The sequence below is a fragment of the Prosopis cineraria genome, unplaced genomic scaffold (genome assembly GCF_029017545.1).
Source record: "Prosopis cineraria cultivar Desert tree isolate PC_DT_omini unplaced genomic scaffold, ASM2901754v1 PC4, whole genome shotgun sequence".
NCBI lineage: Eukaryota > Viridiplantae > Streptophyta > Magnoliopsida > Fabales > Fabaceae > Prosopis > Prosopis cineraria.
In genome coordinates, this window is record NW_026555335.1 from 1,978,383 (window position 1) to 2,001,839 (window position 23,457).

General features: G+C 35.5%; 1 protein-coding gene across 1 annotated transcript in view; it reads right to left on the minus strand.

The window, feature by feature from the left end:
• LOC129308578 (callose synthase 9) overlaps nucleotides 1-19,883 on the minus strand; it is a 58,167-nt gene extending 38,284 nt beyond the window's left edge. The window contains exons 1-24 of the mRNA XM_054949775.1: nucleotides 19,680-19,883; nucleotides 18,993-19,090; nucleotides 17,262-17,425; nucleotides 16,526-16,622; nucleotides 15,752-15,862; nucleotides 15,367-15,492; nucleotides 14,487-14,576; nucleotides 9,313-9,410; nucleotides 9,101-9,218; nucleotides 8,456-8,581; nucleotides 7,045-7,121; nucleotides 6,896-6,974; nucleotides 6,077-6,199; nucleotides 5,779-5,881; nucleotides 3,060-3,183; nucleotides 2,751-2,940; nucleotides 2,580-2,632; nucleotides 2,129-2,189; nucleotides 1,867-1,948; nucleotides 1,459-1,508; nucleotides 864-950; nucleotides 611-696; nucleotides 382-406; nucleotides 107-201 (exon numbers count right to left, since the gene is read on the minus strand). Coding sequence (XP_054805750.1) covers nucleotides 107-201; nucleotides 382-406; nucleotides 611-696; nucleotides 864-950; nucleotides 1,459-1,508; nucleotides 1,867-1,948; nucleotides 2,129-2,189; nucleotides 2,580-2,632; nucleotides 2,751-2,940; nucleotides 3,060-3,183; nucleotides 5,779-5,881; nucleotides 6,077-6,199; nucleotides 6,896-6,974; nucleotides 7,045-7,121; nucleotides 8,456-8,581; nucleotides 9,101-9,218; nucleotides 9,313-9,410; nucleotides 14,487-14,576; nucleotides 15,367-15,492; nucleotides 15,752-15,862; nucleotides 16,526-16,622; nucleotides 17,262-17,425; nucleotides 18,993-19,090; nucleotides 19,680-19,881 — 2,465 coding nt within the window. The 5' untranslated portion in view covers nucleotides 19,882-19,883. The remainder of the gene's footprint in view (nucleotides 1-106; nucleotides 202-381; nucleotides 407-610; nucleotides 697-863; nucleotides 951-1,458; nucleotides 1,509-1,866; nucleotides 1,949-2,128; nucleotides 2,190-2,579; nucleotides 2,633-2,750; nucleotides 2,941-3,059; nucleotides 3,184-5,778; nucleotides 5,882-6,076; nucleotides 6,200-6,895; nucleotides 6,975-7,044; nucleotides 7,122-8,455; nucleotides 8,582-9,100; nucleotides 9,219-9,312; nucleotides 9,411-14,486; nucleotides 14,577-15,366; nucleotides 15,493-15,751; nucleotides 15,863-16,525; nucleotides 16,623-17,261; nucleotides 17,426-18,992; nucleotides 19,091-19,679) is intronic.
• Between the last annotated feature and the right edge of the window lie 3,574 nt (nucleotides 19,884-23,457).

A 23,457-nucleotide genomic window follows, 5' to 3' on the forward strand; every position in this document is an offset into this window, starting at 1 on the left:
CATTTAAAGGCATCAATTAAGTAGGCAGAAAAATACAAATAAGAAACTTACTCCAGAAAAACTTAGGCAAGCAAAAATTGTAGAAAACATGTGTGCTAGCACTCACAAGTTAGTTATATAATCCTCCTCCCTCAGATTTCGTATTATTTCATTCCAAAAGGGAGAGAAGCGTGCAGCATCAACCTTGTTACTTTCCACACCCTTCAAATGCAGAGGTAATTAATTCAATAAAAGAGCTCTCAAGCATGGATAAGTCACATAACACTGCTTTACCATAACATTCTTGTGAATATGAGTAGAGCATCTCACTCTCTACAATGAAGTGGGCCAAATATTGTTTGCATCCAACACACAATCATATTAGTATGAAAAGTAACTTACCTCACCAGATGCACGTCGGGAACTCCTGCAGGAGGTTGAGAAAGAATCATGTTAGCAGATATAAGCCAACAATCATGAATCAATCGGAAAAAAAACAAGTGCATAAACAAAGAATGGTTATGTTCCTTTCAAGCCAAACATCCACAAAGAACTGTAATTATAAATAAAAACCAAACGAGAAAACGAAGTTAATTTTATACATTTGAAGGGGAAAATTTGCAAGTGTAACCTGTTGGGCAGAGGAACATGAAGAGTGTCCATAAAAGCTCCAGGAAACTGCTCAAAAAGTTTGTGTAGGGCTTCCAATGATCTAATCTGGTATGATCAAAAAGGGCATGAACCAAAAAGTTACCACCAAATTGCATATGCAATTGTTTGAAAGAGAGAGTCTAGCAGAAGGAAATATATGTAACTATAAAAAAGCATATTGGCTAACAATAGGAGCTGCAGTTAGTTTAACAACTGCCAAAAACATTGCATACCTCTCCCAAGCGATCTCTTGCCCCAAGCAAGAATCCCCAAACAGCCGAAGCAAGCACATAGAACACATAAACATCTAAAAGATACATCTGAAGCCACCAGGAAAGATGAATAAGTAACAACAGCAGAAAACCGAGAGAGGAGGGAAAAAAAAACAAGCATCAACAAAACAAAACATCAATAGAAGGAAGTAAAGCTTTTAAATTTATTAATAACTAACGATTGAAATAATTGAGCATCCTTTCCCACGACAATTTTCAACAGAAGCATAGCAAGCTCCCCTAGAATATAACATATTGATTCAAATTTAAGCTTGTTGCATCAGAAGAACTCAATTCCAGCATTATCAAATAAGAAAAACAAAAAAGAATGCACGCCACGAGACAAATTTCCTGTACTTGGGACTTAATTGATCTATATCCTCCATTTCATCAACCTCTTGATTGAAGTAATCCAATAAACATAAGAGTGTAACAGACTAACAGCAGAAGGAGAAAGAAAAAAGAAATGCAATCAAACTATATCCTCAATTATCACTGAATTTTGAAGACAAATTTTAACAAAAAGCACATAAAAAAATAAAGGCCTTAAACTTACAGCAAATACTGGAGCCCATAAGCTAAGAACTGTCAAAGCATTATGGTTATCTGCAAGAATTAGCGCACTTCAGATAACCATAACAATAATCATAGGATTTTTTTGCTATGATTCTATTCTGTCATCAACTAGGTAGTCAACTTTATCCATCCTACTCATCATATTATAAAAGATTCGGTAATCTTAATTTCAAAAAATTTGTAGTCTGACTTTTGGGATTGAATAACTAGTTCTATAGCTATCTCCCTCCATTATTAGTGAGTCTCCCTTCGGAACTCTGAAAACCTTCACAAATAGATAAGTAACAAATAACTATTTTACACATTCAAAAGTTCCGATAGGCAAGAAGCAGGCTTAGAAAAATTACACGTAACCTGCCACCTTGTCATCAGTTACTCCACTACTTACTTTTAGAAAAAAGATCGTGCCAAGAGTATTCAAGATCACCCATGTCCACTATCACTCTTGTTGGCCTAACTAGTGGCTTGATCTGAAAAAAATTACCAAAACAAGTTAAAAAAAAGGTATATAAAAAGAAAGAAGGCATTCGTGTAGGCATGCCTGTAAGCAAACACATGTAGATACATGTGCAAAGAAAAATACACCCACATTTACCGCTGTATGTATTTTAATAATTTTATATGCATCCAGATATGGATGAATTACAAACCTGTAAGAAGTAAGCAAACGAGAATTTTGCACCCAAAATGACAAGCCAAAATAGCATATACCTACAAAAGGAGGGGCCAATCAAACTCGTTAACAGCTAGCTATTGATATTAGATATTGTAGATATTAGAATACTAGCTGATAGTTGATTATGTAATCAGAGATTGAATCCATTTACTCTTTTAATTTGTCTCCTTGCATTTTTTCCCCCTTCTCTGGTATAAATATCTCATGTATAAATTTTACCTTTATTGTGGATTAATATTTAGAGAAATCTTGTAGGTAAAGAAAAGAGTGACCCGTTTAAGAGAAACAAAGAATCCTTAAACAGAATTATTATGACAGAGAATTCTTCTGACAGAAGAGGATCAAGAATAAAAGATCTGCACTTGTTTTAGAAATACAAATTACAGGGGGAAGGAAGATGAGAGAACATAGATCAAAGCACATACTTTATGAAATCAGTACTCCTTTCATACATTCCCCGTCCAACATAGTATCGTTCCTTCAGATATCAAAAGATATGGAAAGAAACAGCAAACCAATCAGTCAGCATTGCTCTTCAAAATATTAAACAAGTAATATATTTATTAAGAATGAGTACAAGTGAAGGCATTAAAAACCTGGCGCATCCACTTCACAAATCGAATTAAAGGCCACCGATCACATTGATTAGTTAGACGATGACAAGCAGGTATTCGCATGAGAAAACTAATGAAAATTTGTACACCTGCATAGATACTTATGACAATCACGTATAATCTAAAAACAATTGAATTTCCATTTCCTTTGCTCTCTTCAAGGAGAGCTTTCCTGCAGGCAAATACAGTCAGTCAGAAAAAGATACTCTACAAACTTAAAAACAATGCAGCAAAACAAAAAAAGCAAGAAATCAGTCTAATGAAAAGATTTGCACGTCAAGGCAGACATACACATAAAGGAAGGTTATGAAGACTGATGCAACACCAAACCATGAAAATCGAAGAAAAATCCGGGAAATGGCTAAGCGCCTTGTTGTTTTATATGCTCCATACATCATGAAAATGTCCAGAACACCTGCATGAAGAAACTGGAGCTTCAGAAAAATAAAAGCCACTTGTCAAGGACCCTTTTGACCAAAAGCTTAAGTAATTAAGCAAACCCCATGATTAGTTTCGTTATAATCTGTAACATGACAATTGACACCAAAACCCGTTGGACTTAAGTATGGACTAAACAAAAACATACCACATCTTGTGTTGAAACTTAGCTGTAATAAGAAGAGTAAGGGGAACCATGGATCAAACCCCTAAAGACACAATCATGAAAGCTCTGATACTAAGTCGAGCATTGTTTAAAGTCAAAAGCTTAAGTCCAAGCCCTTAAATAATGTTATCATAAGTTTAATGCTACTGAAAGTGGCATGGAAAGTAATATGTGATAGCAGCCACCACAATTTTGCCCTCTTTAAAGATCAGTAACGATGTTGACATCCGAGCATTAACATCAACATACTAGAAGGCTCCAATGGGGCAAAACATTGAAGCGCCTCCCTTTGGCATGCAAAAGGCCTAAGTGCACATTTTAGTTCAAAGAGGTCTTTTTTACCCTTACAATTATTTATATATGAATACATTAGATGTTGTAATTAATTTGTGATTAATTATAGGGTAGAAAATCGTTTGAGATAATTTAGATATGTATAGAGATGACCGTAGGAGGCACTGGTAAGAAGAGGAGGACAAATAGTATTGAGCCCTATAAAGCGTAGTAGAGGAAAACCAAAGAGAACACTTATAAGAATTGTTGCACAAGACCTCTTCGTTAACGTTAACATTAACAATATTCCTAAAAGCTTGATTCATAATAAAGCACAATGGCGTCATACAATCCACGTGGCAGACCCTACCTAATGGGATAAAGCTGGTTGTTGTAATTCTAGGATTTAATGTAATTATTGCTTTACTTATTTAACCCTATGAATGGGGATAAAATCAAGGAGTTACAAATCCCTTAAGTTTTGTAACTAATCTCCAACATTAAACGCCATTCCTAGGACAACTGCATGCATGCATCCACCCATCCATCCACATCCATCCATCCATCCATACATATACTTATATATATTAATATTCATTGTAATTGAATCCTCAAAAACTATTTCATCATTCCTTTTATTAAGCATTTATGATCTCTTTCAAGTTTCTTATCTGTGGCCCCTAGTTTTTTTGTCATGATTTCTTTCACTATCAGTGGCACTTATTGCTACTTGTTTTCTTTGTTTTCCCCTCACCAAACCTACCAAGACACCTTATCCCTAGCCAATGGAACCTCTGACAAGTGAACCTCCAATGATAGTAGCTCTTTCCAACAAACCACCAGCTACCATGCATCACTCTTCTTATTTTATCAGAGAGTCCACAGTTCTTTGCATGAGGGTGTGTCTAACCATCTCTCCATCATTGATCAACCCATGTAGCATAGTATCTCTATTATGCACCTATTCCCACCACAGCAAAGTCCTCCTTCAAAAAAAATAGTACTGTACTGAATTCATCATCAACAATACAAATATTAATGATTTTAATGTCAAGGAGGAGATTAAAAAGGTGAAGATGTTGTTAGGAAACCAGGCAAAAACTCTTGTGGGAAGTACGTGCTATTTGGCATCCCTAAGTACTTCTACTCAGGCTCCATCTACTTTTATTCAATCTACATGTGCTTTTAAGGTATAAGATTTCTTTTGACTTGAGGATCATCGACTTGAAAGCTACTAACAATGAAGCTGATAACATGAGGGTCCAACAACCAGCCCACTTTGAGATTAACCTATTTCTAAAAAGGACTAGCTCGCTTTTTTAAAATTCTAAATCACTAACAATACCCTTACCCTACCCAAATCCCTAACACCCTAGCATCGCTATCCACTATCAACATCCTCCTCCTAAACTCAAATAGCAGTCTCTGCCTCTCCTTTCCTTCAGCCTTCAATCGCAGACAGCAAACTCTCAAGCCTTCATCTTTCCCCATGGCCTTCACCCCTACTGTCTTACAATGTTCTGCATTCCCCATTCCTCCATTCACCCTTCTTCCTTCCAATTTCCTCATCATTACTCATCAATCATTGTGACTCAAGTACAAATCAAGGCTTCAAGTTTACTCATTCATATCGCTCTCTTCTTCCTTCTAGTTCTAACAGTTCCTTTGTCTTTGACATTCTCTTCTCTTTGAGTGTTTGTCTCCAACTTTCTCCTTCTCCAGGTTTGAATTGAGTGTTTCTTGAGCTTGTTTCTCCTCTTTATGAATTAAGTGGTTTGACTATCCAGTGATGTGAGAACTTTTTATATTTAAAGACTCAATAGTGAATAATAAACTTAAGACTCATGATAATGATAAACTAAAACAAATGATAAAGCCATAAACGAAAAGTTCAATTTTGATAAGAACTCCACTTAAGCATGTTTCTCAACACCAAGTAAAAATATTCAGCAGCTTTGCTGCACTAGCCACTTTTGCTTGCTACTTTCTTTTCTTTTTCCTCTATTTTAGGAGCATTCATATTTTTCCAAGATGTACTTTTTTTATCTTCCAATAATGTGTTCTTCCTTGATCAAGAAAAAAAGGAAAACATGAGAAAATAAACTAACATAACTGTAGAATAGAAACACATACTCTCAAGAAACTTCATCACAACAAATGTTGGTCCAAGACTAAGAACTGCACGCAGAGTCTTGGCATTAAGATGTCCATCGTTAAAAGCGACAAGAGTCAGACCCTGAAGATAAGATTAAAATTACAACACACCCAGAAAAGTATGCATAAGCCACAAAATTACAACAAATTTGGAATATATAGATGACTGCCAGCATGAATAACAAAAACAATGTCATGAATTAAAAATTGCCAAGGAGCACCAACCACTGGCCAAGTTAACAGCCAGGGCTGAGAGCAAGTAAATGAAAGCACAAACCTGAAACATCATGAAAAGGAATATCCACAACCGATGGAAACTGTGGTAGAGATGGAGAAAAGTTCGATGCTCCACAAAAGATGTCTTTCCCTGCCGCTGACTTCTACCAGAATTAAGCAAGTTCTGCATCAGAGGCAAAAGTATAACATGACCAAAGATATACACCAAAAGAAAATCAAGTTATGATAATCATCAGTTTAGGGATGAATTTTAGTAACTACAAAGGTTCAATTTCCATAGACACTGTCAAAGAATTTCTCCCTACAGTGTGATGCTGCTTTTATTTTTCTCCTTTTCGAAATAAATTATAAGATTTAGAGCCTTCAAGAGACCAATTTTCTAAGCCAAATATCATAGAGAATCTTTCTTTCAAATCCCAAATTGAAGCCCTAAGAAACACCATTCAATTGATTCTTCTGTGAATTTGGCATCATAGCATGTGACCTTTCTGACATCAAAGCTGGCAGTTCCTTTAAGAACAACTGCAAGCAGCAGTTCTATTGTGGTTCCATATTAGAATTAATAAGAGGAAGGACTGGATAGTTACAGTTAGTGAATAAGGCTTGGTTAAGAAGTTAGATGAGATTAAGTCTGACTGAATTGGAACTGATTCTCTCTTACAGTTAGTGAATAAAGCTTGGTTGTTGATGAATTTGTAATGAATTCTTTCAAATTACCCCTGCCTAGAATCTTCATACCAATCATTTCATTACTCAAGAATTGCCTACTTTCAACTTCGCAATACATGAGAATAACCAAAAAAAGCAATACAGCACTAAGCGATTAAAAGGTTATATAACTCATCTATGAAAACAAAACCTTTGATTCAAGTGGTGGCTTTTGAAAAAAAGAAGAGCTTTGGCGCCATGGCCAGCCAAGCTTGAAGCAGTGAAGAGACCTGGAAAAGAATCGATCAGGCATCAAAATAAAACAGTACTGTTCACCTTAGCATTAGCCATCGAACTTACCAGAAATATTCGTTAAAATCATCATAGTTTCTCCAGGCAGAATGAGGTGCCTTCCCATTATTATTGTTTGCAGCTTCCTGCAGACACCACAGAGCTAAGAGATTAAATTCCAATTTTACTCAGGAAATACAGAAACTAGCTCAATTTGAGTTGGAACCCATCCCAGAATAATAGTTAAAAGCAATATATCGTTGGGAAGAAAGGCAAGAAAGTACATCATACATAGAGAAAGCAATCATCCCAAAAAGGAAATATCAGAAGAAAATAATAGGTCAAGGTTCCTCCAAACACTTGATATCGGACTCATCATGCAAAACTTAAGGACACATTTCATTGATTAGAATGGCGGTGTAGAAATAGAAATAAAAATACAAATGATGCGTGGTAATATGATCTCAAAAGTAGGTACATATTTTAACTCCCTCATTAATACCCCAACACCCAAATATACATCTCAAAAGCTCCCCCAAATCACATTGAGTAAATCCACTTTCAGCCACTTTCTCAATGTGCTTTTGAAATGTGGTTTTATCAAAAAAATAAATAAATAAATAAAAATACCCAAACAACCTTTGGCCTTTAGAAAGTTGTAAAAGTACTTTCTAAAAGCCAAAAATTGGTTTCCAAAACACACCCTTAAAAGAACTCAAACAACTTTCAAAAGGAAAATACCCTTTCCCTGATAATGTCAATTCCACCTTGAAAGAATAATGAACCCCTCAAACCATGGATAAAACCCCATTCTATTCATTAAAAGATAATCATTAAATTTTTAATTACCTTATCAAACATTTAAATTATATGCCTTTTTACTAGAAATGTCCCTATCATATTGAAAGGGCCTAAAGTAGTATAGAATGCCTAAGTCTCAAAAGTGGTATAATCTGCATAAATAAATAGAGTAAAATAGCTTTCCACACCAACAACTAGCATTTAATGAAAAATTTCACATAACCCACCCTGCTTGGGTGGCTATCATTTGGAAGTTAAGGCTCAGTGGCACTAGAGCACTACCTGCAAAGAGTTCTGACTGACAAAAGATTAAGTGTCACAGAGTGTGCCTGTCAAAATGTCAGCTTCTGTGGCCAATTGAAGGGAATCTAAGTTCTATGGAATGCCCAAATCATAAATTGACTAATATGGGCTGCTCAATAGAATATCCCATGGTATCCCCCACAACAGTTAGTTTTTGGTTCTTCAGTTTCCGGAGGCCTTTAGTTTTGTTCTTTAATAAATAAAAATAAAAATCAAGCATAAGCTCCATCTTTTTTTAGCTCTTCAGCACTTTCCACAGTGAAAACTTTGGTCAAGTTAATATAAATTTTCAACACAAGTGGCCTATGTCCCATATTAGTTTTACTTGTTTGTGAAGTTAGAAAGTAAAATAAGTATAAAGCATGCGGAAACTTACCGCAGCAACAACGTCATATAGAGGCAAAATAACTTGATCAAGAAAAGAGACAACATCCTGAGAAATGCAACTATTAGCTGGCTGTGCAATTTGCTGCCTCACAATTTCATCCATTTCCCTAGCCATCTGCAAGCCAAATTCATGAGTAAAAATCAAATGCTGTGAACAAGAGTGAAAGAAATATAACAATTAGTGGGGGGGTCGGGGGAGAGAATCCATGGCATATGGAACTAAAACCAAAATAAATCCATGCAGGATGGAGGCAGGAGAGTATAGCAATTCACCAAACAAGCAAGAAATAGACTAATAGTAGCAAACTCAAGCCAAGCTAATGTATCCAATAGTATTCAAGTTCCTATTCCTAAAAAGGTCATTTCAAAGTTTGCTGTAACACTCAACAACCTGCAAAGGCGCTGAAGGATGAGAGTGATATTGCAATCAAAGAGGGGGGCAATTTGATGAATATATGGAATAAAAACTTATGCATATTCATTGCTTTTCTTTATGGTAAAAAATTCACTAAACCTCATAAAAAGGATAATAGGATGACAATGGTCTTCAACAGCATCAACAAATTAATTAACAAGAACTTTTTAGAGTCAACCAAAACAAAAATGATTCAAATTCTCAGCTCAGTTAGCTTACATGGTGAAATATGTAGCACAAGCATTCTGGCAGAAACCTGATATTGGCAGCTTCACCCCATATCAGGTAATATAAAGAAACATAAAGCAATTTTTTCTCTCTGCTAACAGCATCCAAACTGCACAAAACCATTGCACATCCTCAACTGTCAGTCATCAAAAACCATAAATTTCATTCAGCATTCAGTCAAAAATGGCTGATAATATTTATACCTGCTCCAGACAGGCTGAATAGCTAAATAGTTACACCAGCTTATGTAATTCTCAAGGGACTTCTCAAATACATTTTGCACCGCAGCCTCATCCAATTTCTAGAAGCAAGACATAAATCACAAGAAAGGAAAACAGGTAACAAAGATCATTAGACACTGAATGACAAAAACCAATGGCAGAGCAATTGATAATCTGTAGCCTACTCCTTATTCTTCTGGTGCATATTTATGCAAGTGATTTTGAAATAAGGGATAAAAAAAACTTAGGATATCCAAAGGTTGTCTAAGGCATTGTGCAGCAAAATTTTTGGAAGAATGACAAAGAGGTTCCCGATTAATTCAAATTAGCTCTCAAGTGCCAAATTCCAAAAATTTATAAGTACGGCTCTCAGTTTTGCAATCTCGTTGTGATGAATTTGCACTTTGTATTCCAAATTTTAACAGTGAAAACAAATTTATTTATTCTTCAACCACGTTATAATTGGAAAAACAAATTGCAAATTCATCACAATGAAGTTGCAAAACTGAGAGACGAACTTGCAAATCTCTAAAGTTTGACACTTGAAACCTAATTTGAATTAATTGGTCCTTATAGGACCTATCTAACATTCTGCCTAGATTTTTTTCCCTTGCCAGAACATGTCGTATATAAAGTGTTAAAACTATAAATAAAATCAACTAACCAATCAAGGGCTTTCATTGAACAGCTTAAGCTATTGGGTCATCATGGCACCAGAATTTTCATCACAAAGTGATTAAGAGTTTAGTACTCAAAATTCCCACTCAAAAAAAAAAAAAATCAGCACAAGGCATGGCTGCAGTTTGCCTAGTCTTCAAGCTCTAGCTTCAAGTAACAAAGAATAAACTGATGGGAGGAAAAGAGCAACACAAAACTAAGAAAGTCCTCCCGACAAGAAAAAAAGATACAGCTTAATAGCTCAAACAAAAGGTATTGTAAGTGGGGAAAAAAACAAAGGAAGAAATATATACCCAAAGCACAGATGTAGAGACCTCATAACCCAACCAGAAAACAGGCCTCTGATTGGTTTTATTCACACTATGGGAGTATTGCAGGGTCATAGACACTGTAAAGTATAAACTCAACAAAAACAATGGAGACAAAACAGGAGGGAGAACCAGCAACAATAAGAGCTCCCCCATCCCTGAAAACATAAAAGGTTGAAAGGTTCACATCCTTTTTTCTCCTACAGCTAGACTTTACAATGAGTAGGAGCGCAAAAAAATAAAAAAAATAGACTTTACAATGAGGAGGAGTGCCAAAAAATAAAAAAAAGGATGTAAAATCCTCCTAAAATTGTCAGAAGTAGAAAGCAGAAAGTAAAACAATGACACCACCCACACACCCATTAGCTTAGCACAAAAACAAACTCAAAAAGACATTACAGATCCAAAAAAGCAAGTTCAACAGAAGTCTGCACCATAGTTTTAGAACTACTTTTATGATTGCACACTTTGATACAGAACTGTAATTCTGTATGAAAGAGAAAATAGAGAAGAATAGGAGAGACCGGAGAGAAGAACATAGAAGAGAGAAGAATAGAGAGATTCCAAGAGACTAAGAGAAAGAGAAATAGAGAGACAAGAGGATTCATTGAACAATATGCAAATTGTATTGATCACTTAGCATAAGATTTACAATGAGATCACAAGTATTTATAGGTTTCTAATATGGCTATCTCTCTTATAGCTAACCTAACAGCTGGTTCCTAATAACTAACCAAGTCACAATTACAATCACATAACAATACTCCCCTGCCAAGAGACCCTTGCCAGTCATGAACAGCAACAGCAGGAAAATATGTAGGCATTACACTTCTGGAAATTGCTAGTAGCCAAAACCATTCACTGTTCACGTTATTGTTCATTGGTGATGCTGCAGTGAACGGAAACAACCAGAATCATACTTAAGCCCAAAAGCAAATTAAGTAATCTTCCTCTATACCGTAGTAGAACAAATAAATGGGTAGGGAGTAACCGAATGAATAAAGCCCACTAAAAATAACATGCCATAGGCATCCTTTGTACCAAGACCAATTTGTAATGTTTGCCCAACAATTTATCAACCCAATACCAACCATTTTTGGGCCCACCACCATGCCATTTAGTTTCCCCAAGTCAGGCTAAAGTAGCCAGGCCTATATATGTGACTATGCTCACAACTTTTTCTAAATCAATATTGAGACCTGTCTCTATCACCTTTTTCTTTCTGATTGTTAACCTTTACACCAGCTGTTCCCTTGACTTTTTAATCTGAGTAGTACAACCCCACCACATGAAGTCACATGAAATGAACTCCTATTCCAAAAATGCCCTAGCTTGCCACATACATAACAGTTTTAACTTTGACTTTTCATCCTTAACACCTAGCCATTTGAAGCCAAAAGAAAATGATTTTTGTTCGAAAGTTGTCTCATCTTGCCATGCAACCCATCCACAGTTCTTCACTGCAATATGGCTACACATCTTAACTTGGGAGACCTTACGAATCCAAGAAATAGCATCAGACAACAATAGTGATGATGAAGCAAAAACAAACGATGGCTGAAAAACAAAACCCAGAGGCGAAGAAGTGATAGGAAGCAGTAACGAAGAAGAAGCTAAGATAGGAGTTGGAAAAACCAAATGCAACAGCAGCAATGATAAAGAACCAACGAACCATGATGTTGGCGAGCAAACAGGGCCGGACAGCATTGAAAGAAAACAAGGGGTGACGACAAGAAACAACCCTGCGACAAGTCAAAGAGAGAGAGGGTGACAGTGGAAAGCATGTAAACTAGGTCGTCTTTTCTTCCTATAATTTTCCCCTACATCTTCATTCTTACCTTTGACACTTGGGGCAGCTTCAATCATCCAACGGTATTTTTTATCCCCTTCAGTGTAACTTGCTCCACATATAACCCACCATCCATTACTACATTGTCTTGCTTTTCATTCTTGGACTCACCGTCCGTGACAAAAAATTACTCTTCTTGAGCCATTCAATCCACATCATATTTGAGGTGCAAAGGCTAAGTACTGGCTCTAGCACCCATTGGCACACTATTCTTGACAAATGCCCTCTTCTTAGCTTGCCTTTGCAATGTAATCTCCGCATCCATGCCAAGATCACTGCTCATTGTATCATTCTTGGTTTAAAGAGATGTACTGGACCAACATAGTCATCATGCAAGCCTCTAATATATGCATCCACCAAATATTCTTGGATAAGTTGCAGCTAGCAAGAAATGGAATCAAACGCGTTGTTGTAGTATGCTAAAGTCCCTTGCTACTACAACCTCATTAAGTTACCCACCATAGGTTGTTCCCACAAAGGCCCAAAGCATTCTTTAATGGTCCATTGCAATAATGGTTTGGAAAACCAAACCGAACCGGCTAGTCAGACAAGTAACCCGGTGAACCAGCCACTCACCCGATCTGGTCTTCCAGTTAAAACGGATGGAAGTAAACCCAGATTAATCCGCTCAACCCAATAGGTCGGATGGGTTAACGAATTAATTTTTTTTCCAGTTAAAATCTCTTGAATGATGCCATTTTAGAGTTTTAAAAAAAATCGGATGCCAAATATTGTTGTTTCTTTAGCTTCATGACTCATGTTATTTTGCTACTCAAAGTCTTCATCCGTTGAAGAAAGAAGATGACGAAGAGGAGAGAAGCATAAGAAATAAGAAAAGAAAAAGAAGGATGAAAAGGAAGAAAGAAATAGAGGAAAATACTCACCATTAAAAGAGTATTGCTGCAGCACACTGGAAAAACAAAATCCAGCAGCATGAAGAAGTGAGAAAATTGAAGAGAGAAAATGAAACAAAAAAGGAAGGAAGACATGGGAGTCTAGCGAGTCAAAGAAGAATAAGTTCAAAGTTGCTGTTAGTTTTTGAGAAGAGAAAGAGAGTGTTGATTTGAAATTGGAAGGAAAATAGTTGGCAGAGGCAAACATTGAGAAGTGTTAGGGTGCCTGCAAACTTTTCTTTTTCCCACTAATACACGCCCCTTCAGTCTTCACCTTCCTTGGGACCTGTCCTTTTATATTTTTAATTTTAATATTAGTAATTAGTAACAGTGTAACATAGTTAAAGTATTTAAAAGATTATTATTATTTATTAACATCCCTGTCTCTTAATTTCATAACTAACAAATTTTTATATTTTCAAGAATACTTTTTTTCTTATCTATTAGTTCTTTAGATTTTTTATTTTTTTATGATTATTATTATTATTATTTTAAGCTATTATTAATTTATTTGTCATTTTCTTATGATTTTTTATTCAAATTCGATTATTTTAATCAATACTGGTCTGGCCCCGATTGAACCACTAACCCTTGAACCATTAGTTCGACTGATTCAATGACCGGTCCGATTTTCAATACCTTGACTGCAATTCATCACCTTCTTCTTGCTCCCTCATCAACATTTGAATTTAATTAGACAACCCAATAACCCAATTGATGAGATTATCAACTACTGCAATCTATTGTTCAATTCTGTCTAGCCTTGTTTCCATTGCTTTCTGAGTATTTTCTGGCCTCAGGTCTTCGCCATAAACCATCAAAATGAAGGTGAAAAGAGAAAAGAGAAGAAAACAAAAGAAGGCCAAGGAATGCTTAGCTCTAGATACCACTAATACAGAATTGTAATTCTGTATGAAAGAGAAAATAGAGAAGAATAAGAGAGATTCAGAGAAATTGAGAGAGAGAAATAGAGAGACAAACAGATTCATCAAATAATATGCAAATCGTATTGATGACTAAGCATAGGATTTACAAATGAGATCACAAGTATTTATAAGCTTCTAATATGGCTCTCTCTCTTACAACTACCCTAACAGCTAGTTCCTAATAACTGACCAAGTCACAATTACAATTACATAATACACTTCCACTTTTTCAAATATTTAAATGAAATAAATTACTTCAGTAAGCAGTAGAACACAAGTACCTCCCCCCCATAGCCCTCCATAACCTGAATTACGAAAGCCTGCTTCACACTATTTCATCTTTAGTAAACGATGTAGCATTCTAATTATAGTACTCGAGAAAACCACTTTAATTATAATTCATGACTCATTGAAAGACATTTAAAAGTGAGACAAAGACAACTTGTAGAACATTCAACAAAGTAAGCCAAAAAAAAAAAGTCCAAAAGGTTTTGGGACTTACAGGCTCTGTCTCATTTGGAATTCCAAGCCGAGACTGCTCATTAGCAAGCAGGTGAACCAAGTGTTCTCGCTGATTAGAGACATTATCTTTCTGACAAAAACAAATGTCAATCATTAGGTGCAAGAGAAAAGGAGTGATTTTGCATTGATACTACCAATGCATCTGGTAGCTTCCTATCGGAACATGATCAAATGAATCAGACTATGACTTTCTTCCATTTATGTAAAAAGATCAATTATAAGAATAAAGATCAGAGAAGAGACAGTGACAACTGTGAAAAACCCGCTCAAGTCTTCACATCCTAATTCAACTGATATCTTCAATAATTTCTCTACTCAAAAATCACCATACATGAGAATTTAAAATATTGATAGTAAAGAAAAGGGGCAGAGAAGTATAATAGGAAATTAAAAAGGGAAAGAATGCAATTTGCTGTTTGCACAGACAAATTCAAGCATTAAAAGAAATTAGAAATATAAGACTTACAGGAAAAAAGAATATAGAAACGTCATGAAGAGAAAAGAAAACAAGTAGTTTATCGCAAAAAAGGGGGGGGAGAAGAAAACAAGATAGCAGTAAACTTTGAATATTAAATATGCAACAGTATATCCAATCTCCCTCCATATCTTAAAAGAGAGACCACGGTAAACTTATAAGAGCTGAACATCAAGATGAAGACATATATACAGAACATCTGAACAGACAAATAGACATCTTAATAAATGCAGGCATGCCCCTCCATCTGAATGCACCCCAAAAAAAAAATTGCAAATATCAAAAGATTTGGCCTCATTATTCCCGCTAAACCCTAAACAATTCAAGGTTTTAAAATTGAGATCCATCCCAATGAAAATATGCATGACAACTCACACATGCTGACCTGAAATCCAAATATACACTGCAAGAAATCAAGCATATCAGCATCTCTAGCAGCAGGAATTGGATGACTCCGAGGCAACTCTGGCAAACCCCTAAAGTACTTCAAAGCTGAAACTGCTGCTTGAACCTAAAAATAAATTTCTTAAAGTAAAAACCAGATAATAATGTATTAAATTTGAAGTCAAGTATCAGTCAATGTAATACAGTTAGATTAATTAGTTAGTTCAGTGATGGCCATAACGTTCATATAAGCATTTGGTTATGTAAACCATACTAGGCATGTCTATATATGCCAGAGTGCATAGAGCAATAACACAAGCTTATCTTCCTGATCACTCACTCTCCCTCGCCTCTAACTTTTATACTAAGAAAAATAACTCCCTAACCTCAAGCAAAGACATAATAGAGTTTGTTAAGGATGGAGCATCTAAGGGAATAATGTTGTAAGCAATTAAGTCTTCTGTCATTGCAGAATCTGATTCCATTAGAGATTTCAGCTGCAACAAAAAGAAAAATACGTTAAGATAATTAATAACATTACCAAAAACTCAAACTTCACCAAATACCAAACATTATTATTGTTGGTCCAATACACATGCCTACTCTTATCAACCTTGAAAACATGTTAAGCTTACTCCCTATGAAGCATGGAGTACGGACACTAGTATGAACACATGAAAGGCAACATGATAAATTTCAAATCATATAAAACATCACACAAACATATTACACACCGGCTGAACCACTATAACCATAGTCAAAGAACTGAATCATGAAATTGTTCATTCTCCATCAAGTAGCCTAGTTCAACCTTGAAATGCTAAGAAAAACCAAAAAGGAGAAAGAAGGATTAAGAGAAGAAAAAAAAAAACATAGTTCATAGTTCATATAAAAGAAAATGATAAGCAGAGTCTCCAAAAGCATCGACACTTTTCTAAAGGTGGCATCACTTAAAGCAACTTTTTACACCATTAATTATTATTTTACGTTCTGTATAGGTAGCTCATAAACTGTAACACTTTATAAACTTACATATCTTTTACACACACAAACACATGCACATAAACATATATACTAAATTAGAGAGACTCTGAAGGTCCTTCCAGAAAGACAAGCAGTGCATCTTCAAATTATCACTGTAAAAGCAAATGGAAGCTAACCTCTTCAGGAATTTCTGGGGACAACTGCTCAATCACCATGCCTAAAACCCTTAAACTAGCAAAAATTCTTTTTCGCTTCACTGTCTTCCGCTCCAACCTGTATTCAACAGCAAAGATTTTAAATGTCAAAAGGAATACGCACAACATAAAAGATGTGAATCAAGACATGCAAGAGACTTCAGGTGAAAAAGGAGTTAGCAAGTAACTGCATGGGAGGGAGCCACTTCAATCTAGGTGGTCAACGAAGCTGAATATGAGTGCTATAACACAAGCTACAACTCCTATACTTCATGGTCCATGATTATATTTTCCCAATCAAAATGATATTTTGCTTAATGGTCCTTCATGTTATTTTTATTTTATTTTATTTTTTTTTTTTGGCTATACTATCAATCAATTGCCCAGCTATCTAACCTATAGCATAAATGCTTGAAAACTCAATTATCGAACTTACTAATTCTTTGGCCCAAAAAAAGTTACTAATTCAACAGCATCACTTTTTTAAGTAAAAAAAAAGGAGACTTATTGAAGAGAAAAATGGACAATATGAAGAAATATAGACTTAGAGGAAATAGGTCCTCTCCATGCAGAATTGAGAAAATAAATCACGTCCATTGCAGATTGCCCTATAGAACTTCTTACTTTGTGGGGTGCAATGATGTCTAAAGAGGCAGAGGAAGACAGAGAATGCACAAGCTCATCTAAATGGGCAACTTCTACTAATACACAAACATACTCGCTAAGGTTTCCACTGATGGCACCAGATTCCCGCAATTTCTTCTCTTCCTCCTGTAGCCTGTCTACATTATGCTTCTCCCTATAGCGCTTGTAGAACTCTTGTAATTTTGTAATGTCCTGACTTCTATCTATAGTTCCAACTTCTCTCTTAGCCAACTTTTGCTGAAATATGTTAATAAATGAGCGAGATAATATAAATTATAGCTGCCCAAAAGACATTGGAGTATAACTTTAATAAAGTGAGACAAAACTTGCATAAAGAAAATCAAAGAATATAAAATAACAACAATGACAATTGAAAAGGTCATACAGAACAGCAGGCTTGCCCTTGGACTTGTTATCACCTCTTCCCATGAACATTACAAATGAGTTTTACAAGTTAAATGAATACAGTAATTTGACAATGCTTAACCAAAACTTGGTGTTTATACGATAACAACAACAAGTGTTATCTCATTAAGTGAAGTCTACCACATGAATCGCATAATATCATTGCGTTCTATCAATGAATAACTACTAAGATATATCACTCGCCAAAACTTGTGTATGTATTTTGATAAATTGATAAACACAACAGATCTTTTTCCAAAATATATACTGCAAGGTAAAGAAAAAATTCAAATTTGAACAAGAGAATCTGCAACCAAAGATCCAGTTAACATTCATTAACCAGCAATAATTTTAGGCCCTCTCGAACCTTGAACATCTTTCCCTTTCGCACAAGGCTACAGTTCAAAGTTGTGCTCAATGAAGAAGAATATACATCTTGGAAGTTTCACTTGAGGATCATACAAGCTCAGATGTGAACGAACAATAAACCCTGAAGCTTCTTCTTGACAGTGTTAAATTCCCCCCAATTAAAGATAGCATCAATTTGGAATTTTCACGTGTTTGGTTATTATGGTGGTAAATAATAATTTCATTCCCTTATTTCATCTCCCACCAGGGAAGTTTCTCTTCTCAAAAAATCTGTTTAAAAACATGAAGCTCCTTCAAAAGACAAATCTATAATTTGAAGAATAGTACTCAATGGAATTAACATCCAAGAGCATCTGTATGAAGTACAAAATAGAGCAGAAAATGCAGCTCACTTATTTCTACATTACCAAGTGGCTACTTTCTAGTGTAATCAATTGTCTGGTGTCTTTAGTGATATTGGGGTAAGTCCACGTGATTTAGGGTAGACTCTCCATATATAATTCAAACGTTTTGAATGAATAAAGGGGGTCAATCTTTGTGGCAATGTGCAACTTTTTTGCAATAATTTGGGATATTTGGCCAGACGTAATGCTCATAATTTCATTAGTGTTTATTGTCATTAGATGCCTTCTGGGCAAGGATTCTGTTTGAGGCTTCATACTGGTTATCGGTCCAGGGCCTGCTCAAGAGAGGGTGATGGGAAATTGAAGAAGACTTACTCTAGGCATAAGAGGAAATTCTATGTTATTTGCTACATCTTAGAACTTTCATCTATTTTTTGTTTTCTTTCTTTTCTGATTATCATTTAGGCTATTTTCTTCTAATGTGCTCCCCATAAATAGCCACTAATAAAATGACAGTTTTTTTCCCAAGGCATTTGAACTAAACTATCAGTTTCTTCCCTGGACTTTCCCTACCTCCTTCCTTCCTCCCTCTTTCTCCTACCTCTTCTCCTTTTTTCCTTGGGACAACAATGCACAAATTCCAAGTTAAACTTAAGACTAATGAAATCAAACAATGCATAACGTACCTTAATAACAGACATCAAACCAGTCTTAAATTGCAAAACACCTCGGCCTTCACTGTTAGGGTCCAGATTTTGAGATAATGAATAAGCATGCTCACATACTGCGGGTAAATAAGGTATGTAAGATAAAGCACTGAGCAAAATGGGAATAAAATTTGAATCACTTGAAAAAACTAGAAGGCCAATGAAAAGAGAAATCAATTTACTAGTAGCAGAAATATTGTGAAGTACAGTTTAACCAAAAAAAGGGGGGGAATATGATGAAGTACAAGCACGGGTTCTATATATGAGATAACATGTATCCACATTTCAAATTCACATCAGTTTTCTTCGTATATTTAAATTATTTATCAATAAAGTCAAGGAAGGAAGTGCCAGATGGAAAGGTATGACAACAAATTAATAAAACAGAAACAAGATAACGAGCACAGTACATTTTATACAAATAAATCCAAAGCCCGAAGTTGACAATCAGTTTAGAAGCTCATTGTTCTACAAAAATCTGAGTTTTGTATCATTTTCAACATCCGGAATTTTAAAATTGTAAATTCACCAAGAACACTTCCCTCAATCTCTCTCTTCTTGTTTTATTGATGCAACTTTCCATGCTCAAATAACCAATCCTTGAATATCACTAAAACAAAATGTTGCAAAAAGCGCGGTAATATAAACCAAGCAGTTAAAACGTACAGATTCTGGAGACATTAGGATCTTCGTCTTGAATTTCATCTGCAACTCTCAATATCTCATCAATATCTCTGTTTTTGGCGAGTGCAGATGGTACGTTTCCAGCAATTCCAGCAACGGGCCGTCCAAATGCATCATCACCAATCCTTTCCCTCCTCAGTGTAGCTCGGACTAATCTCTCCCACAGTGCCTCAACTCGAGACATTTCTACAGACAGTAAATGAAAAATTAAATTAAAATTAATAAAACGGAATGGAAAATCGCGAACTTAATAATTAAGTTTAAACAACGTAGTAGACCAAAAGTATAAACAACGTAGTTTAACTTCAACCTCAGCATCCAGTATCAAATTAGTAAGACTAGTACCCACCGCGAGTCCAATCGAATTTACCCATTTTCGACATTGTTCAGCAAGTTTAGCGTATAAAAAACTAAAAACATAGAAATGCCAAAGCCAACTACGACTGTACTCAACTGGAAACCAGCAAACGTACATAGAAAAGCAGTTAAGAAAAAAAAAACATAGCACGTGGAAGATCAAATGATTCAGACAGGAAAGAACTTGCAAGACTTAAGGAAAAAGGATTTTTTTTCCATCCAAATTTTTCTCGTGAACCAAGCGGAGGCGACAGGAAAAGAAAGGCCGGAAAACGAAAATGGCGAACCTCATAAGCCCTAGGACCGAGTTCAGAAGGAGCTGAATCGGTCTTGGACACCGCAAAAGCGGTCTTTTTTTTTGAAAAAGCAGATGAATGCAGATGTGAAAATGAGACAGGGAGAGAGCGTGGATTTTCGTGGGGAAAAATAAAGAAGTACTATCTGTGAGTGAAAAAATTGGCAGAAACGTATTGCACCTGAAAAGAGAAGAAAGGTATTCACCGGCTACAACCGGTCGACCACGGCAATTTACGGATGGGCTGGGGCTCAGGCACAGGTCTTTGACGCGGACAAGTAAAGCAAGGAAGGAGAAAATTAACGCCAGATCGGATGAAGAGAATGAAAGGGAGCCACGTGAAAAGCCCACGGTTAGTGTTGGCGCCGGTCTTGAGCTCGGATTTTTCTATTACCACCACCAACCACTAAGCAACGAATTTTCGATCCACGTTGATGTAGGATGTATGTTTGTACTCAACTGAGATTTCGTTTCGACGCATTGATATCTGTCAGATATTAGTCAGTTAAATGATCATGTTATTTTGCAAAAATATCAAAATATTATTTCTAATCTCAAATCTCAGCCCGGGCAATGTGGTTCTTCGTCTGTGATGTTTGACCGGCGTTGTTATATAATATTCTGATTACGTTATTATATATTTTAAAAGTTAATTTTCGTATGAATCAAAACTTAACCTTTTCTACGTTTTACCCTGTATTGACGAGTGTTACGCAACAGTGATTGGTGAATTTTTAAGACGCGAGCCGGTGATTGGAATTTGATAATTTTGCATTTTCCATTGAAGGCACTGCGTGGAAAGAAGAGCCTATGGTCACGAAAATATTATCCGTAACGTACGATCTTTGAACGGAGTCTTTCTCTCCTAGCACGAGGGCGTGCTAGATTGGGTGTGGGAAAATGTCACGGATGATATCTCCGTGACCGTGTAAAGACCAATATAATGAACGATCCGCTGGTTAGCCTCGCACAATATGGATAAGGGCGACATTGGCATTGGGTTCTGTCTCAGTCTTCGGACTGAGTGCACAACTAGTCGGGGGCTAGTGCTGCCTCCCTGATGAGCCCATGGCAGGACGAAATCAGTGTGATCCATATGTGCTAAGGCTTGTCCTGAGGATTATGGGGTCCTCCAGAACGCTGCACGGGCGCTGTGTGCTGCACCAGACTCTCAACCTGTGACACCATGTTGCATTTTGGGAAAGTTTTGCAGAATTTATAATTTTTGCTGCAGATTGACGCGTGGTCTGGACTTAAGGATTAAGAAATCTTTCTTTTTTCCCACCTGAAAGGATTAAGAAATCGAGTAGTGAACTACTAAATACTTTTACAAAGTTTTGCTTTTCTCGATTCTTTTACACTTATACGAGGCGGTGCTACAGTTCAATTCAATAATAATTGGGAGATGATAATAAAGTACTCCCGGAATATATAAATAATAAATAGGTATTATGCAGTATGATAATTATTTTATGGTCTCGAGGGATTTGTCTAACATTTTGGCTTTTAATGAAATGACGTATTCCCCCCCCCCCCAAAAAAAAAAAACCATGTCTTTTCTCTTTATTTCCCTTGTTCACCGAATTCACCTTTGCCCACATTCACAACCCCACTCTTCTTCCATCGGCCTCTCCTTTAGACAGTGATGAGGATGTCGAACGGCAAAGACAATGACTTCCTCCTTCGCATGACCTTGACGAAAGTGGAAGCCCAATTTCAAACAATCACAAGGATGTCAAACAGGGGTCCGTCTTCGGTGCTTGCTCATCCATCAAGTAAAATCTGGGCCATCCAGCCCAGATTTTTTAATTTTTAATTTAAATTTAAATTTAATTTTTTATAAATAAGGTCATCATCCTGGATGGTATTGATTTAATTTAAGTGATTTAATTTAATATTATAACTTTTTAATGAATACAATATTAAAAAATAAAATATATAATCTTTTAATTATAACTTTTTAAAAATATTTTTTAAAAAAAATTACAAGTTAAAATTTTTAAATCTAGACTGTACAAAATACATCTGGATAGTCAATATATAAAAATATAAAAAAAATATTAAAATAAACCCTGTAGATTAAATATGGACTAGATTAGTCAAAAAAATATTTATTAGAACTTTTTTATAATTTTTACTCCCTCCGTTCAAAAATGTAAGATATTTTTAACTGAATCTCACCCCTCAATGAAGTAGTTACCTACTTTTAAATTAACCCTATCTTTTCATATTTATTTCTATTAAACACCTTACAATAAATATAAAGTCACTATTAATATGGGCACTTTTGAAAAAAAGATAATGATTATACCTTAAAAGACTAAAAATACCTTACATTTTTAAATATCTAACTCCTCAAAAAATGCCTTATATTTTGAATGGAGGGAGTATAAATTTTTATTTTTAAAAAAATATAAAATAAAAATATAAATTATTTCTCTAAATTTTGGTTCAGATTGCATCGCCCTAACGAGCACCTAAGATGGTTCTTGTCAAATAGCGATTACTTGACAAGGATGATAGATGATAGTGATCATGCTATCTTAAGACTCTAAAAATGTTTACATATATTTTGTATGACCAATCATTATTTTTTTATTAAATATTAATATTAATTATATATTTTTATTTGAGAATGGAAGTTTTATTTAAGGGAGTATTTGGTTGGAGGGAAGGAATTTTGCCCTCTCTCCTTTTTTGGATTGAAAAATTGGAGGAGATGAGGGGGAAAAATTTTTTCCTCCCCTCCAAATTGGAGAAATTGGGAGGGGAGGGATAAAATTTTTCATATTTTGACCAATATACCTTTCATGATGAATTTAAAAAATGCAAATACACTTCTCCAATATAACAATATTTATAAAATGAAGGTAAGATTATTTATATATAATTATTTTTCTTTCCTTTTCCTCCTAAATCAAATAAAGGTACATCAAAACTCTCCCCACTCCTCTATTAAAACCCCTCCCCTCCCCTCCATTAAAAGTCCTTCCTCTTTCCTCCCCTTCCTTAAACCAAACACACTCAAAAAAGAAAAAAAATCTAATTATGATCTTAAATATCGGCCATGTCATATGTTGTTTTTTTTCTTTACCTTTTTGTTTGAAA